This window comes from Microchirus variegatus (genome assembly GCF_963457635.1).
Source record: "Microchirus variegatus genome assembly, chromosome: 20".
NCBI classification, from domain to species: Eukaryota; Metazoa; Chordata; class Actinopteri; order Pleuronectiformes; family Soleidae; genus Microchirus; species Microchirus variegatus.
The window spans coordinates 21,228,093-21,246,378 of record NC_139821.1 but is presented as its reverse complement, the minus strand read 5'-3'; the positions used below and the strand labels follow the sequence as shown (position 1 = coordinate 21,246,378).

Sequence of the window (18,286 nt, the reverse complement as noted above, 5' to 3'; positions counted from 1 at the left end):
CACAGTCAACACACCAGAATTGAGAGTGAGCCAAAAGAGAAAATGATGACAGAAAATCCTAGCGACAGCGTTACAGAAGAAGACCAAGAAGAGGACATAAGAAGAGGAAGCAGCGCCATCCCCTGGAGAAGACACAATGCAAGACTTCGGTCTGACACCCAAGTACGTGCTGGTGGCCCTCCCTTTAAAGCTAACAGCAGACCATAGTGTCTTCACTGTCTAGTGCTCCCTGCCATGCAACTAAAATGGTGATATCACACACACAATCGCCCACTTTGTTGCCAAAGGCACGATGTAATTAAGCACGGTCAAAAATAACGTATTTAAGCAGCTGATAAAGCTAATTGTCACTCATTACCAACTCCCTGGCCGTGAAGACTCCTCGCAGACAGTTCCTCTCCTGCAATATACCGACTGCAGAGAGAGAATGAAAGACTTTGTAAAGTTGCATGTTTGTTTGGTTTGCTGACAGCTTCACCTATTTTGAGCTCCACGAAGAAAGTTCCTTGTTTATAATCAAGGTAAAACAACCAAAAACACTTCTGTTCAAATGAAAAACTAATGCACATGATAGGAGAGCCAAAAACAGCATCAACACAAGGCCCGTCACCTGCTCTTAAAGTCTGCCTCCCTGTGGAAGACCTGGACACTACACTTCAATATGTAACCACAAGCGAGTAGGCACAGTGATGGATCTGAATTAAAACGACCCCCACCACACTAACTGAGCTCAATAATGACACTGTGATGGTGCATGAAAACGAAAGATAACCTGGAGATATTTTTAAAACCATCAGCCCAGAGGTTCAATGATGAATCACAGAGGAATAAAAAGGAAGACAGACATTTAATGTGCTCCACAGCTGTAGCTTCACTGATCCTCACTCTAGTCTCATGCTGCACTTGACTCCAGTATCATCTATGGAAAAACACCCAGGCCAAACAGATTTCCTCGCTTTCATACCTGATGTTATTTTTTCCTAAAAATAAAATTTAATAAAAAAAAAAAAAAAATGTTCATAAAACTGTGAAGGTTGTCTTTGCCTAAGGGCCTTTTGTATGTACTTTAAGGCACGGGTCTTGCTTTATAGAGGCCACTATCCTACCATCTTGTTTACTACGTTAACATAACAGAACAGAACAGCTCCGTTCACATAAATCTGATGAAGGAGGAAACAGCAGAGTTGTGAAATAGTGTTTACATCCTTTCTGGTAAGTGAGGGCCACCATAGTTCCTGAATGTGCTTGGGAAAAGAAAGGAGTAAGCACTATACAGTCTTAATGGTCAATGTCACTAATTCTACACACTGGACCTTTAAAAAGTATTCATTTAGCATATTTGATTAATTTAAATGACAGTTTGCATCTGCAGACTAGGAAAATAAACCAAATAAAATACAAACATTGCCAATTAAACCCTTTTACTTGAGATGATTTTTGCACAGAGAGTCGTTCACCCCTACCAGATAACACAGGACACGTTGTTATGACAGTAAAACAACAGGCTAACCAAAAAAATACAAAGAAGCCTCCTGCAAACGACGACAGTGAAACTTAATAAAAGGTAATCCTCCCTGGCACAAAATCTATAATGTGTGAGGCAAATAGGACAGAGAAACTTTCCCCTTCAGCCAACAATCACAAGACACAACTTCCCTTTGAGCTCTATTGAATCAGCATGGCCAGGAAATCCAATGAAGCTCGTCTGCACAGTCAACGTCAGGGCAAAGAGCTGCGAGGCTGATCCCATGTGATTGCCCTTTGACATCGACTTACAATGCTGAGTCATCATGATTTAGACTTTGAGGTTTAAAGGTAAACAGCACAACTACAAACTGTGTATATTTTCAGACAGATCTGATATCAAATAGTCTGTGCTGCTGCTGCTGCTGAGCCTCTCTACAATGGCCTGCTTTTATAAGACGTCTCGTCTTTCTTCCTGCTTCTGTCTGGTGCTGACATGTGATAGCCATAATTATGACACATTTTCTGCAACATACATGGGCCATGTCTTCCTTGTTGTTGGCAAAACAAATAAATAATAAAATCAATCATGGGGAAGAAGCTTGTGTTTTTCCATGGGTTTCTAACCAGCGACCATGCACAGTTTCATTGTGGATGCGGCTAAGCTGAGGAGAGGCAGGGGTGCGTGAGGTGAGGTAAGGCCACATTGCAGGGTCTGTTGATCTTGCACAGCAAATTGTGCAACATGAGGCCTTATCTTTTTCTGGATGGTCACTACGAAGGCGTTGCCCAGGAAACTGTTGCTGGAATGTGATTCAGCATTTTACACTCTCTTCTACTGAGAGACGGGGGGCCAGTAAGTTGATACGCATCTTTCAAAAGGCAGCGAATGGTCAATACATGGATCGCTTTGTAACTAAACGTCCACTGCACATCAAATTCAACATAACGGGGAGGTTTCACTGCACTACAACACAAGAGTGTCATCGGTAACACACACACTTTAAAACATGAATGTGCCTAATGAAATGGAAGCAAATACTTCAGGCAAACCTAACACAATCAGGGGCTCTGATTACACTAATCATGAAGGCAAATCAAATAAGTCATGCTACTGCTGTGTCTTTGGTTTGACCAGTCTCTGACCACTGCTATGTAGTCTGATCTTACTTGGTTTTACTTAGGTTTATGCTTAACTGCGGTAAATGACGAGGACAGGCCGTCTATCTTGTTTCTGTTAGTCACTGGAAATATGTCACAAAGCAAATATTTGAGTGCTGGAGACAGAGAGAACTTTCCTAGACCTGGAACCAGTGCTTGAAGTTTTACTTTTTTGGGGTTTTACGTGATTGCCAGTGTAACAGACCAAATTAACCCCTGCCCAGAATAAACTCAGTCCAGGAGAGAAAATCCCTATGGTCAATTTAGAGTGACCAATTTACCTTATCCCCATATTGCATGTTTTTGGACTGTGGGAGGAAGCCAGAGAACCCAGAGAAAACCCACACAGAACATGCAAACTTCATGCAGAAAGGCCCTTGTTCCAACCGGGGTTTGAACCCGGATCTTCTTGCTGCAAAAGTGCTACACCAACTGTGTGGATTCCTGGTAAATCCCCTTCTCTTTAATGTTTTTAAGCATGCTAATAAGTGACTTCACAGTGACAACACATAGTTTGTTTACGTTCCGACACCGCTAGCCCCAAACGTGGACAACACATCGCACAATATGCAAAACAGTTCACCATCCCTTTTTAACAGTAAAGGTAGCAGTGTTTGTTCGAGTGGCAGCCATCTTGGAATCCCAAGACGGGGTTGGTGACTTTTGCTGCGTTCCAGAGCCCATCCAAACCAGTTGGACTTAGGACTTATTATCCTACCTCCAACGAGAAAAAGTGCACTGGAATGCCTGTCGAAGTGGGACCTCCTACTTGCGAAGTCGGGGCTGATCGACCTACCCCGACTTCACCAAAATGACGTCGGAGAATAATGGCGGCTCCCATGGAGTCACATGAATAGGCTATAAACTTTACTTTTCTGCGTGTAGAGTTGTTTTAGACACAGCAATTTTATCACAACTTGTTTTTCATGTTATGGCGTGAAATTATGTCGTCGTTGCCATTTGTTTGGATGGGCTCTGTCCCGACTTTCCAGAATTCCGACTTACAACTGGAATGCAGCACCTGCGTATCAAATATTCTGCTCCCATGGGGTAATAACTACCTGCAACACAACATGATACAGTCAAAAATGGTGTTGCATCTATATTCTCCTTTCAACAACAATGTATTTGGTATTTCAGGTTTTAGAAACGTACTGAATTTTAAGTTTATGTTACTTATATTTGATCCAGTGATTTCGACCAATATCGGATCGTTGCTGGTATCGAGTATCGGCTCCGTAAATCCCGCATTAGTCGTGCTGTAGTTTTATGCTCAATATAAAGTCTATTTACATAAAGATGTGATTGTGGACTATGGTGTTCAGTGCTAGTGGTGGAAAGGTAGACTGGTTTACTGTGACAGCGGCATACGCTCAGCAGCTAGCCGTGTTTTTTCCACGTTAAGTCTGTGTTACGCGATAAAAAATGAACGTAGAGATGACTGTATTTGCAGCAGTTTCAGTCTCTGTTAGCTACTAAAGGCCTGGGTCTAAAAAAAACGCCAAAAATAAAATGCAACTCCAAAATGTCAACAGACATGTACACAAGCTAACACAGGGTAATCTCACCGTTAGCCGCAGACTGGGCTACAAGGTGGCTACTAGCTAGCTAGTTAGCACTTGCCATTTCTTGACAGCGGTGGACATGAAAAATTCGAGGTGCGAGTTCACAACATGTGAAGAAACAGTGACAGCAGAGACCGATGGCGTCAGATAGCGAAGCGCTTCATGCATTCACTCACACTGACACACTGAGGTTAGCCGAGCTACACACATTAATATGTGCACAACAGAGAAAGCAAACACACACATCACAACCACGTACCTTCCTGATGCCTCAATTCCAGCTCGGACACAACAATTCATCCTTATCCTGTTTTTTTATTTTATTTTCTTAAAAAACACGGTTCAGTTTCCTGACTCTCTCCTTCTTCATCATCATCATGATGGTGTTTTCTGTTTTCGGTCCACAGCGAAAGGCATGACGGGAGTACGCTACTGACGTGCGCTGGCGGATTTCATGAATACCGATGGCACGTTCGCTCCTACTCACTGATATACTGTATGCTAATAATCAAAAAATGTTGTAAAATACCACATTTATGCTGCCACAGAAGTCAGGGATTGTATAGACACATAGTTGACATAGTTCAAATGTCACTGTTTTTGTAGAGGTGGTTTACAAATACAGCTAACTTATTGTTGTAATTACTATTATGGTTCATATAAAACTCATAAAATATTAAAGTAAAGTCATGTCCAGCAGATGGCAGCATTGCGCCACAGATTGCAAGGCTGTGAAAAAATAAACCCTGACAGCCTTGTATAAAGTTGTATAAAAACTATAAAACTATAAACTATAGAAGTGTCACCAGAAAATTACTTTGGTAGATGTTTATAATAATACTCAAGGTCTTCAAGTTTATGGCATTTACTGTACTTACAAGTTTTTTTCCTGATGCAAAATGTACTTCAGTTTTAGAAGTAAAAGTAGTCATGCTCAGTGGTCTTTCAGCTTTTTTTTCTTTTTTTTTAATCAAACCATTTACATGCTTTTACTGACCCAAACTACCATCAGTTGATGAAGATTTTGGCCAATTTTCAAACTCATCACTAAACTTCCCTTTTTGATCCCGTAAAGTGAGGAGTGTGAGTAAAATATTATTGATTTTCAGCTCAGCCAGGACAATCACCTCAATCTAATTGAATTTAATTTATCTGATATATATTTATTTATTCTTTGATGCATTAGTCATTTCAACATTTGAAACGATACAATATGACAGAAACGTATAAAACCCAACACAGAGGCGACCCCGTCATCCAACTTGCAGTCGTCTCACTTTACTATACGGCCATTTTGAGTCCGTCTCAGACAAATCACTTCCTGTGTGCAAGTGGAGGATTGTCACCGAGTGACATGAGATAAGCTTAATCAGCATTGTGTGAACTAATTAGACAATGATTTGATTGTAACGGAAACGTTTTCAAAGTGGACACTCTTGTCTCGTCAAGTTTTCTCAACACTGTCGTAGAAGTCCGAGTCTCTGCGGTGCTGCTGCACCGGCATGTTTCTCCTTGTGCTGCTGACTTTGTCCAGGTCGATCTCCACCAGCACCACGCCTGGTTTCTCCCGTCCACAGTCACCCAGCACCTCACCCCAGGGGTCCACTGCTAGGGCGTGACCGTATGAAGAACGCTTCTCGTGGTGTTGACCGACCTGCGCCGCCGCCAATACGTAACACTGGGTCTCAATGGCTCGGGCGCGGAGCAACACCTGTAAATAAATATTGTTTAAAATGAAGTATATTTCTACTGGTTGACATTGATATCTCTTATTCCTGTTTAGACCTGGTACTAAGTTTTGTTTTGACTGATCCCATCACATGCAAGTAGTGCTAAGTTTCAGGCCTGAATGCAAATGAACACGATCTTCCCCAGGACACATTAGAGATCACCTCCTCAACCGATGTCCTCCGAGTAGTCATTTATTTGAATATTGACACTAATCAGAGGGTTAAAATCTCATTTCATGTTAGAGCGTAGGGCTAGTAGTAGTAGGGCTTTAATTATTTATTCATATAACTGCACTCACCTCCCAGTGAGCAGCTCCTGTGGCTACCGTGAAGGCTGATGGGTAAGTCAGGATCTCGGCGCCGTGTCTTTGCAGAGCCAGCGATAACTCTGGGAATCTGAGGTCATAGCAGATACCCAAACCAACCTATAGACAAAATAAAGACCGACATATGATCAGAATGTTTCCATTTTTTCTTCAGACCAGTGAACACGATTCAACCCGGATTGTTCTCGACTTTCTTGGTAACACCTGAACTAGCAAGGAATATATATATAACATGAAGATAAAACACCTTGCCGATGGGAGTTTGGACCGGCGACACGAGGGAAGACCCAGGGATGGTGAAGGCACTTTCTTTGAGGGATACGCCTTTTTCTGGCAGTTCCACGTCAAACAAGTGAGACTTCCTGTAGACTGAAACAATGTCGCCTAGGGGTTGCAACAAGAGGGTGTACGTCAGTGTACTGTGTGACATGAATTCATTTGTGCAATTAGCATTTGTGTGTGTGTGTGTGCGATAAAACAGAGAGTCTGTGAACAATACAAAAATCACCTTTCTCATTAATTATAATGTGACTGTTGTAGATTCGTTTGTCAGTCTCCCATTTATGTCCTCGCTCGTGAAATCCCCCAAGAGACAACCACACGTCCAACTTCCTGGGAGGAGAAGGGAAGTAGGGACATTCAGACAAGAGCCACACGTTTGTAATTGGTGAAATTTAAATGATTGTACTTGTCAAGAATGCAACAGTGGTGATAAGAAAATGCTTTCTTGTCCATGACCTTCAGTGCTTTCATAAAAACAGGAGTCAATAGGTCTAAGTGTTGAATTAGAAGTAATATCTACTGTATGTAGGTATTACCCACTTGTGAAACTTTTCATGGGTGCTTCATAATACTGCTGTATGAAGCCATCTTGCTTTACTCACACTGTGGGCTTCTTCCACCTTGCTTGCTCAGTTGTGACGTAAAATGAGTCACTGTGTGCAGGGTTGGAAAGTCACCACAGGCATGGTGGTAAATAGCTTATAGGGCTTAACTCAACTCATGCAAATATTATTGTCAATATCTACCTGGCTAGCTGAGTGTAGCGTGAGACGGTGTCTCCTGTCAGACTCTCAGACAGTGACAGCGACTCTTCGCGACTGGATCCGATGTAGTCGAAGCCTTCAGGCAGGAAGACCATGCTCGCTCCTCGCTCTTTGGCTTCCTCCACCAGCTGCTTGCAGGCGGAGAAGTTGGCCTCTTTGTCCGGGGTGGCCGTCACCTGACAGACTGCAGCCAGGGTGTGAGACATCCTGCGTGGAGAGGAGGTTATTATGATGCTGCAAACAAGGAAACAAGAGGTAGATTCATGAGCCCTGCGTTTTGCCATTTTATAATAAATGGCGTTGGCTGATAATGTGAACAATTGTAGTGATGTAAGTTTACACATTTTTGTTCTCAGAATCCCAAATAAACGTGGCGAAGTACACTACAACCGTATTTTTTTTTTACATTCCATTTAATTGAACATAAGTGACAATAAGGTAAAGATGAACCCTCATTTTGTCACAACAATCAAAATAACTGTAATAACATTTAGGTCAGCATTTATAACAGTCTCCTGAAACTGAAGCAGCAGAATGGAACTCTTATTCCATTCTTATGTTAAAATGTCTGCTGTGGAAAAGGCCCACAGTTGATGAGTAACTACACTGTTAGACATTTACTGTATAATATTGGACATTGTTTGCACCCAGAGCGAAAAAGAAAGAAATAATTTTAAATAAAAAACATTTCTGTCATGACAGTTAAGCCACTGTTGCATTGTTGCTGTCTATTTTCCATCTAGGTGGTTTTAGTTTGCAGAAATCAACAGAAAACAGTTAGCTCTTAGCTGTCAGAACAACACAATTCTTCTTCAGAATAATCATAAACACACCTATTCTGCAGCCTGATCCGGAGTCTCCAAGCTGATGATCCCAAAAAGCACCGGAACATTGATCCAACGTGACCCTGAGGTTCTGTCACGTCCCCTCTTTAATCCATAATGTTAGTAAGCACTTGGGTCAGTGCTCTGAAAACAGGAAGACTTCGTTCTTATTCTCTGCTGTTTGACATTATCAAGAAACCAGCTCCACCTGCTGGTGAGAATGTATGCTTGCGTTGTTAAAAAGGTGCATTTTCAATGGCAACTAAATAAATATGTGTTTAATAAGGAAGAGTAGTATGACCACGCCATGTGTATATATTTTTTGGGGAAACAAAACTCAAAACAATTTTGAGATTAAAGTCAGATATGTGAGATTAAAGTCAGGATTAATTTGGAAGAAAGAAAACCGATCCAATTTACACTCAGGCATTCACTTGAACCACCTCAACACTTCCAGTCTGGGGTCCGTCTCAGCAACACCCTTCCAAGATGGCAGCCAACAGCAGCAGCACGGTTAGCAAGCCGAGCGGCAGCTCTGGAGGAAAACCGTCCGGTCCTTCGGCCGAACAGGTACCGTCACCTCCGGCGGAGTCTGCTTCGGTCCCCGCGATGACTATTGCGTTACTCAGCCGCGCCGGGCGAAGCTAAAGCCGCTAGTCTGACTCTCAGCCAGGCAATGCTAACGTTAGCTTCCCCATCGCCATCATTCTGCTTCTCTCACCACAAAACGCTGCGAAATCGAGTCACATGAAGAGACTCTTAATTATATATTTACATATAAAACAAGCGTGTGTGTTGTGCCGCTGTCTTTTACGCTTTAATCCAGTCACCTGTCTTTAAATTAATATGCACTTGTTATATAGGATGGTGTTATTTAGTGAAAGGGAGAGGGGATAGGCTATTTTTAACTTAAGACCACCGACCCTGTCTTATTACGTGAAGACAAGAGAGTCAAAACACCTTTTTCATATTTTTAAAGACCCACACTTTTTAACCTGGCTTTTACGTAGTATTGATTAGTTATTTGTACTCCTATACAATTTAAGGGTCTGACACAAATGATTTTTATTCTACCATTAACTTACTTATTTATTTGAAGGACTGATTCACTTATCTATTTCATTATTATCTGTTACTATGTTTTAATTTCTCTTTTACCTTCTTTAACTTCCTGTTTTGATCACCCAGTAGGATTTTGGTCTCCAGTGTTCCCTCATGGCTGTTTAAGTTCATGATAGTGTTTCCTCTCTTCTTACTTCTTTTCTTCACTTCTCCGTTGCTGTTACTGCACTGATTTAAACAAGGATTAATTTGTCAGCCTGAAGGACATAAATGTGTGTTGCTGACTGTGTGTTTTTTGTGTATTTTTAGGTGGTGGCGACATTTCAAAAGATGCGCCAGGAACAACGCAGCTTGGCTTCCAAAGCTGCAGAGTTGGAGATGGAGATCAATGAGCACAGGTGCATTTTAAATAAACACTTGTTTTTATCGGTGCTGCTTGTGTCTATCTGCAATGCATTTTGAGTTATTAACATTTCTGTTGTTCCATTTAGCTTAGTCGTTGACACGTTGAAGGACGTGGATCCTTCGAGGAAATGCTTTCGTCTAATAGGAGGAGTTTTGGTGGAGAGGACGGTAAAAGAAGTTCTACCAGCGTTGGAAAGCAACAAAGAACAGGTAATGTAACCGTTAAATCCACTAATAACAAGTAGCTTCTTGAATCATTACTTCAGTAGAAGTAGTAGGTCAGGAGTTGAACGACAATTTCAGTCACTTTTCAAATGTTGTTCCCACAGATCTCCAAAATAGTCGAGTCCCTCAACACACAGATGCAGACGAAAGGACGGGAACTGACAGAGTACAGGGAACGTTACAACATCCGCTTGGTGGGAGAGGGTGAAGGACAGGGACAAGGCCAGTCGGCAACGTCTTCCAGGGACAGCGAAGGAGGCGGCTCAAAAAGCGGTGCCGGGGTTTTAGTGTCTTAGTTTATTGTAATAATATAGTGCGACAGTAAGGCCTTATGATTTCTGCAGAATTGAATACACAGTTGGAGTCAGAAATTTTTTGTTTAAAAATGGAACTTTTGACAGAATAAGTTTGGATTTGGAGACTGAACACAGAGCACTTGGTATTGATGTCATTTGGAACAGACTTCTATACAAGTTCAGCAGTGAATTTATCAGTTAAATCCAGCCTCTGGATCATGTTTCTGATAGTTTTTCATTTTAAAGCAAATCTGCAATTTGTCATTTGGGGGTTTTGGACTATCTGCTGAAAAATAAAGGCTGATATCATATGACTCTTGTGTGGGTTGAGATTGTGCATAATAGACAACAGGTTCTGGAACGCTGTTTGACAACACTTATTCTCGTAAACAAGATATTATACTGTAGACGTCTCACAACTGGGAAAATACACAATTAATGCAGAAATTGCTGCTGGTTTGTATCCACAAAATCCCCAATAATCATTTTTTTTATTTGTAGATTATGCTTGATTTCAGAAAGACTCAAACAAATCATTTAAAAGTCTAACTCCCAGGGCCTGATGGTTACTGTCCGCTCTTTTCACCTGTAAGGGCAAAAATGTTTTTCGTTAATGGCCGTGAATTAAAGATTTGTCACGATTGTGATTTCGTTGTGTTTTGTGTTCAATTCGTTAAGTCCACCATAAACAAATTTCTGCTAAGTCACAGCGAGAATGATGGTGTGAAAATGGACATGCTGAGCTGTGTCTCCCTCTGGTGGTTGAATATAGACTTGCAACAGAAGTGAGGAAATGGAAAAAGTACATATAAACAATTTGTTTAAAGTTAAATTTAAGATTATAAGGATGACATTTTGGGAAGGAGAACTCTGCGTACAGTCGAGATTACCTTACTGTTATACCTTATACGTTTTTTTTTTTTGATGGGGGAAGATGACCTTGAATCCTCTGTAGAGGAGGCTGTGTTTTTAAAATCTAAACATGTCCTCCTCTAAATGTGTGTGACCAGCCACAGAAGCTGAAAGGCTGATTAGGCTGCGCTGGAGCAGATCAAAATAGACAAAATGAGCTTACTCCTCCTGTCTCTCCCTAACTGCATAATCTCTGTGGATTACCTGACCTCCCTCTAGTCTAGAGGCAAAAGATAATGTTCCCCGAGAGAAGGAACGACGCAGGAGAAGAATAAGGAGATGTAAAACGTCGGTTTACTATTTGTGCAGGAAGGAGAATCCTTGTTGTACTTTCTTATTTAAAAAAATAAAATAAAATTGCATATAAGGACACAATCTGTGAAGGACGACATCACTCTGGAGAAGACTGAGGACTGTTTGGATCTCGAGACTGAGAAGAAATCCACAAAGCTGGTGATAAATTTGACTCTAGAGCCCATGGTGAGACATTTTTCATGTATTATCTTGATCTGTGTGGATATAAAGAAAGGAGCGACGTGAAGAGCTTGCTGTTAATAAAACGTAAACAGGAGTAGTGAACAAATACGAGTTAAACCACGATAAGCCTCTGTGAGCTACTCCACGCTCCACACACCAGTGTTTTAAACCCTTGATTTGTGCCGTGAGCTATTGGTTTACATTATCTGCTTGTTTTCCAGGAGAGCTGCAGTTTTACTGCCAATAGAGACTGTTCAGTAAACCACAGGAAACAAAGCAGAGTCCTTAAATCTCACATTTGAATCAAAGACAAACCTCCACTTGGACAATACTGTGTACACGCCTCCAGTTTGAGGTCCAGTTTGATTTGATACTTAAATTGAAGATAATATCACAATATATATTATACATATATACTCTATAGAACTACAATTTGTCATGAAATTTAAGAAAACTGTTGACATTTCATTTCGGGAGGTTTTGGTGTCGCATTTGACGTCAAAAATACAGGAAAATATTGAAAACCTATTATTTATGCCTTCGTCTCGACAAGAAAGTGTGAAAAACGTGGAAATACTGCAAAAATAAACGCAATGTTAAGCTACAAGGAGCCACTGCAAAGGGGCTGAAGAGCCACAGGTTGCAGACCCCTGACTTATATGAACAGATTTATCGCCATCTTCTGCTTATCTGGGTCCAGTAGCCTTAGTAAGGAAGTCCACACAGCCTTCTCTTCTCCCCAGCCACTTTGGCCAGTTCCTTTAAGGGGGATCCCTCAGCTGGAGAAGCAGCGGGAAAACTAATTTTTCTCTGCCTGTATTCTCATTCTTTCGGTCATTACCCAAAGCTCATGTCCAAAGGTGAGGGTTGGAATCTAGATCTACCGGTAAACGGATGTATTATACATTCAATTTCTGCCAATTAACCTTCCAAAATGTCACACACTGGTACTTTCAAATCCTGTCAGTATTTCCTATCCTCATCCAGAGCTTTTGTTTTTCCATGTCGCCGTCTCGCAGAACATGTCTCGCGATCAGTGCGAGTCAGTGGTCCTGAGCGTGGAGTCCCTGCTGAACGACGCCAAGAGGATGCAGGCGCAGTGCCGCGAGCGCAGCGAGCAGCTCTGCATGGCCGCCACGCAGCTGAGGGTGGAGTCGGCCGGCCTGAGGGAGCAGTGCGAGGCCACCCAGCTGGACATGGCCCACATCCGCCGGCAGCTGGACGTGCTCATGGACACCAAAGCTGCCTTTGAAGCCAAGGAGAGGCAGGCGAGGAAACTCAGCAAGCAGCTGTGAGGACGCGAGGAAGAGGCGGCATCCTGTGCAACAGCATGCAGTCAGAGAGAGTGATGGATGGAGTGATGGGCAGGGGGACAGAATGGGGAGTGCACTGTGAAACTGACAAAATGGAGGGAAAAACAGTCTTCATAGTTTTTCTAATTTATTGCTGCCGTGTAAAACATCTTTTTGATCCCTCCTCACTTTGTTCATAAATACTTTTGAAACTAATAATTGTCTCCTGCTGTTTGAAACACTCATACTTTACTCCACTGTCACTGTATTTTTAAATTGTCCATGGGATTTTTCCTATTTTTTACTACCAATTACTTTTACTACAGTTTCCAACCTGTGGAACACTGCAACATAAGTGAATCTTAAGAATTTGATGAAACTTCCAATAAGTATGTTCATGTAAGTGTATAATCTCTTTAAAAGAAAACAAAAAAACGATTTTTTTTTAAAGGGATTATAAATAATTTTTTATTCTCTTTAAGACAGGGCCTTACTGTACCGAAGCCGCCATCTTGTGCTGCCATGTTTCTACAGCCACCACAGTTTCCTGACACTTGGCAAAGATACGGGTGAGTTTTCCACTACTGCAGTCTCACCACCGGAGGTCACTATTTCTTACACACTGACTTCCTGAAAGACGTCTACTCTAGAAAAAGATAAAAGCAGACGCACGCGCATGCTCGTGTCACAAAAGGTTAAAATTTTAATCACCATCATAAATCACTCTATAAATACATGGTTTGTCATATCATTAAAAACTTATTTTAAATAGCAATAGATAACACAACGATAGCCGTCGTCAAAGGCGCAGAATAAACAATAACAGTCCAAGTGTGTGTGTGTCTGGCGTCCTTTCATCACCGCTCTGAAAGACAAACTGATGATGATTTAGAGTGTGAAGCTTCACGCTCACCGTGTGTGATTATAACGTATAGATTATAATTATAGACTTACTTTCAGCTTTAATTTTCAGCGGCGACAGAGCTGTTTTTGCCTGTAAAAGCACAGAAAGTTACCAAAAAATACAAGGGAAATGTAGTGATGATGCAACAGCAGATAATAACGCAACAGTCAGTCGATGTACACAACCGTTCAAAAGTTTGGGGTCACAGAAATGTCCTTAACTTTGAAGTAAAAGCATTTTTTTTCAATTAATATTCCAATTAACTAGCTTACGCTGTCTGGGGCCGACAGCAAGGGGTATATCCGCGAACTTGTCCAATCCTCAACTTTCCAATATACCCAAAGTATACGCACTTGCACCTGCAACGAACTGTTTTAATTAATTATTAATAAATTCAACAAAATAACTGTTAAATATTATGATATAATGCTGACTACACTTTATACATGTTCAAAGTATCCATATAAACTCCATATTGAACACAGAATACCTGAACTCATCAATTTCTCTCTAGTTTTTAATAAAACTAGTTAACCTATTATACCTTGTTAAATATTATGAATATTAAAATGCTAACCACACCTGCCATATCTTCAAAGTGTCCAAATGTCATGAAAAAGCAAACACTATGTTTATTACATTTCATGAAAAAGCTACAATATGTTCAAACTTTCCATTCAATGCATTAATAAAGAAATGGAGGCTTAACTATTTTTTATATGATAATACATTTATATCAACCTACGCAGAGCACTTTACGCAGGAGTATAAATTGGGCTTTCAGTGAGGGGAAAATAGACATTACCTTCTTTATGGCAGTCCAGTCTTCAAGGATGTCGATGTCTCTCAACATGTAGACGATGAAAGGTCCTGTGAGAGAGATATAGGTGTTTAAAAACAAACAAACAGAACTAACACATGGTACAGAGAGTGACAGACGGCAAACAACAACAAGTAACAGATGACATGAAGAAATAAGAACTTTTACCTGAGACCAGAGCTACTTTCTTTTTTCTCTCTGTGCGACCAAACAGATTCTTTCTTTTACACTTCTTGCTCTTCATCTCATCACTCCATTCTGAGATAAAAACAAACCACATGCATTATTTGACATTTAAATACTAACAAAGGATGTGTGTGTGTGTGTGTGTGTGTGTGTGTGTGTGTGTGTGTGTGTGTGTGTGTGTGTGTGTGTGTGTGTGTGTGTGTGTACCTGAGGTGAGGTCTATATTCTGTCTGTCCTCATCCAGTCTCCGAATCTTCTCCAGCATCTCAGTCTTCATGGCATCGAACAGTAACATGCGCTCGCTCTGTAACAAACATTCAATCCTGTATATGCTCAGATTAACTCGTCTACACGCGTTGTGTTGTTCTGCAGTTTACATACTGTGCGACAAACGTGTGTGTGTGTGTGTGTGTTACCTCCAGGTGCTGCCTTGCTCCTTGCACTTCACACTCGTGCTTGCGTTTGATCATCTGCAGACACATTTCTCTGTAAACTCCTGCAGAAACACACACACACACACACACACACACACACACACACACACACACACACACACACAACTAACAAATTATGATTAGGCCGTTTTCATTCTTAGTGAAAGAACTGGTTTCGGTTAGTTTTCCACTACAAAATTTGTACCTACTCAAAGTGGGCGGAGTCAACACTGCACAGCTGCACGACACACACACACACTAAAGAGTGACTTATAAAGTGGTTGTTTTCAGTGGAACTGAATCATTAGAATCAGTTAATTAAAGATATTTGGTCAGTACTTCCTCCATGGACTGAAATACAGCATAAATACACCAGACTCCTCTGTTAAATATTGAGATTTTAGGTAATTGTTGGAGATTTAACCACGTTTTTAGGATTGTTAAGTCATCGTTGGGCTTGATTCTTGTGTCGGACATCTCTTCCTATGACGGCAGTACCAGGTACTAAAAAAAAAAGGTACTTGTATAGTTTTGCATCTTGTTGGAAACACAGTAGAGATGTTACTGCCTTCATGCATTTTGTTAATCTTCTAAATTATTCTTATTTTTTTCTGAAAGACAGTAAATATTATTATTGACCTCGGCCAGCAGGCATATGTTTTTTTGCCGGCTTTTGTTTGTTTGTCCGTCTGTTAGCAAGATCACTCTAAAAGTCGACATTTTCAGGAAATGCTCCCAATGGGACCAGAAACAAGTGATTACACAGAACAAGTGAAACATTCTATCACTGGTTGTGATATACAATATCGTTGAAACGTTTACTGCATAAATGCTTGTGCTTAATATTGAGAAAGTAGGTCGTTGTTATCCTAAAATGAGAGACATACGTCCAAACACAACACAACACAACACGTTGACACATTGATCTGACGAGATCACTGAAAAGGAAAAACACCAGCCACATACCTGCCACTTGTGTTTGTATCTGCATGCTCTTCTGCAGTGCAGCCAGTGGTTCCCTGTATTCTCCAGCCTGCCCTGTCAACACCTCGTCCAGCTTCACCTTCACCTGGTTCAGTCGCTCCCGAAACAACCTACAGAGTGAAAACACTTCAGTCAGTCCTTCACACAATAAACATCCCCTCCAGTCGTGTTGAAAGTGGAGACTTTTTTTTTTTTTTTTTAACTCCACCGAGGCTCGTCTTACTTCTCCTTCAGGTCGTGAAATTGTTTTTCAAGATCGAGCATCTCGTCGAGACATTCCCCTCTCCTTCGCTCACAGTCTTCATCGTCCATCTCTTCCCAGGAGAAAGACAAAACAATCAAAACCTGAGATACGGTGTCTTCATTTCTTCTCGGGTATTTTTATACAGTCCTGTAATGGAGTGAATTTTTACCCGAACTCTCTTCTTCTTCTTCTCCCTCCTCTTCGTCTTCTTCGTCGTCTTCACTCTCATCTAAGTCACTGTCTCTCTCGTCCATGCTCTCCTCTCCGCCTTCACCTCCTCTTCCTTCATGTTCTCTCAGTTCCTCCAACTCTCCATTGGCCTCGGGGAGTTGTGACTCTCCTTCTGCCTCCATCTCCTCCTCTGGCTCCCCCACAGGAGGCTGTGCAGGCATAGCTGTGAGCAGACAGGTTACAAAGTCAGTCAGAGACATGAATAAGTAACGCTGGGAATTTATGTCATTATGTTTTAGACATTTTTTTTTGAAAGAACGTGGGATTTTTTACATGTGATCAACATTAGATCACAGAATCTTGTCTATTTCTTTGTGCACTAAAACTTGATTTTTTTTTTTTCTAAAATGAGTTTATTATGAAAGCAACTTCTGTCTAGATCATTTCTTAGCATAAAAGAACAAATTCAAAAAATACCTGGACAGTTGTTTGTCTATATATGTGGCCCTGCGATGGACTGGCAATCTGTCCAGGGTGTGACCCCGCCTATCGCCCTATGTCAGCTGAGATTGGCACAGCACCCCCCCGCGCCCTTATGTGGAGAATAGGCGGTAGAAGATGGATGGATGGATAAAACCTTTTTAAAAAGGGCAAAACACCAGGAAGAGCACAAAGGATATTTTAAGTACAGAGCAGATCAATAATAACACAATTGTGCACAATAATGACAGTATAGTGTTTTACAGTGCATATACACCAGTAGCACTATTATGATTATACAATAATAACGGCATTACTAAGTGTAGGGTGTATTTAACACTTAAAGAAATAAATGAATACATTTAATTAAAGAAATGGGATATTCACTATTCATTTCCTTTACTTCCGTTACGAGGGTTATTATTTTGTTAACTGACCGGATGTACCGCTTCGCCTCGCCTAGCTTGACCACTACTTGCTTCCGTGATGTCAGAAGTCAAATCGTTTAACGTAGCGGAAATTAGAGGGAAACAAAGAGCAGAGCAGTGCGTAAGAGGCTGACAAAGTTACTCACAACGTCCACATGAATTTAAAGAGACTCGTTGTCGCGTTGTTTTACGTTAATTTAGCGTCAAATAAAGCGGAGTGAAGTCAAGTGCAACACTAGCTTACAACTGAAACCGCACACAGCGGTGGGATGGATGACCGTCTCTGCTCATCACTCACTTTATTCACTCATAAATGATTTATACTGAACTATCTGACGTTTGAGTAGTTATACATTATGTTATCGGTCACAGCAGCGACGCTCTCTTCTCTTCCCATACTGTACACACGGATTAACCACACACACACATATACGCACATCACGTTAACCGTCATTAGGATGAGGCTATTCGTAAAGTAGGTCACGTTTTAACGTACGAGCTGTAGTAAACAAACAAACAAACACAAGAGTGCGCTCACCTTCTCCCAACTTCCACTGCGCCTCAGCGCATTTCCATTCTTTCAAAAAAAAAAAACCTACTTCCTCCTCTTCAGACTTCACTTCAGCCCGCAGTTGTTTGACACACTTCGCCGGACTCGAACTGCCCGCGAACTCAGCCAATCAGCGTCCAGCTCAATTGTGCGCTTGGCCAATAGGAGCGACGGTCTCTCTCGAACACTGCTCGTCCAATCAGACATGCTAGAGCAGACTGTGTTAGCCAATCACAACTGCTTGTTTCTGAAAATATAATATAATATAATATCACATAATATAATATAAAAATCTTAAAT

General features: G+C 41.2%; 4 protein-coding genes across 9 annotated transcripts in view; 1 reads left to right on the top strand and 3 right to left on the bottom strand.

Annotated features, from left to right (window-relative positions):
• The window catches only part of clcn3 (chloride channel 3), a 29,329-nt gene extending 24,740 nt beyond the window's left edge, over window positions 1-4,589 (bottom strand). For 2 of the 3 annotated variants that reach the window (XM_083906838.1, XM_083906834.1), the window contains exon 1: window positions 4,450-4,581. The gene's annotated coding sequence lies outside the window, so the exon portion shown is untranslated. Of the gene's footprint in view, window positions 1-4,449 lie in introns of all 3 variants that reach the window. The other variant, XM_083906836.1, reaches the window with a different exon arrangement.
• Window positions 4,590-5,343: 754 nt separating this feature from the next.
• Window positions 5,344-8,261, bottom strand: nit1 (nitrilase 1). 4 transcript variants are annotated; one of them, XM_083906841.1, is made up of 7 exons: window positions 8,126-8,261; window positions 7,275-7,526; window positions 7,131-7,181; window positions 6,755-6,858; window positions 6,494-6,630; window positions 6,220-6,345; window positions 5,344-5,901 (listed from the first exon to the last, which is right to left on the bottom strand). In XM_083906841.1, exons 1-7 carry the CDS (start codon window positions 8,182-8,184, stop codon window positions 5,635-5,637), a joined length of 996 nt encoding a protein of 331 aa, XP_083762967.1. In that variant the 5' UTR covers window positions 8,185-8,261; the 3' UTR covers window positions 5,344-5,634. The 4 variants fall into 4 exon arrangements, with proteins under 4 accessions (XP_083762967.1, XP_083762968.1, XP_083762969.1 ...); XM_083906842.1 differs by having other exon boundaries at window positions 7,275-7,499; window positions 8,126-8,248; XM_083906843.1 differs by lacking the exon at window positions 7,131-7,181.
• A 321-nt stretch (window positions 8,262-8,582) lies between these two features.
• On the top strand, window positions 8,583-10,751 carry pfdn2 (prefoldin subunit 2). The gene is made up of 4 exons (XM_083906847.1): window positions 8,583-8,686; window positions 9,488-9,576; window positions 9,670-9,793; window positions 9,913-10,751. The coding sequence occupies exons 1-4, from the start codon at window positions 8,606-8,608 to the stop codon at window positions 10,102-10,104; spliced, it is 486 nt and encodes a 161-aa protein (XP_083762973.1). The 5' UTR covers window positions 8,583-8,605; the 3' UTR covers window positions 10,105-10,751.
• Window positions 10,752-13,465: 2,714 nt separating this feature from the next.
• Window positions 13,466-16,749, bottom strand: brms1 (BRMS1 transcriptional repressor and anoikis regulator; the record flags this gene model as incomplete). Its single annotated transcript, XM_083906845.1, has 9 exons — window positions 13,466-13,662; window positions 13,740-13,779; window positions 14,495-14,559; window positions 14,678-14,767; window positions 14,873-14,999; window positions 15,112-15,191; window positions 16,096-16,223; window positions 16,337-16,427; window positions 16,527-16,749. The coding sequence occupies 9 exons, from the start codon at window positions 16,747-16,749 to the stop codon at window positions 13,643-13,645; spliced, it is 864 nt and encodes a 287-aa protein (XP_083762971.1). The 3' UTR covers window positions 13,466-13,642.
• Between the last annotated feature and the right edge of the window lie 1,537 nt (window positions 16,750-18,286).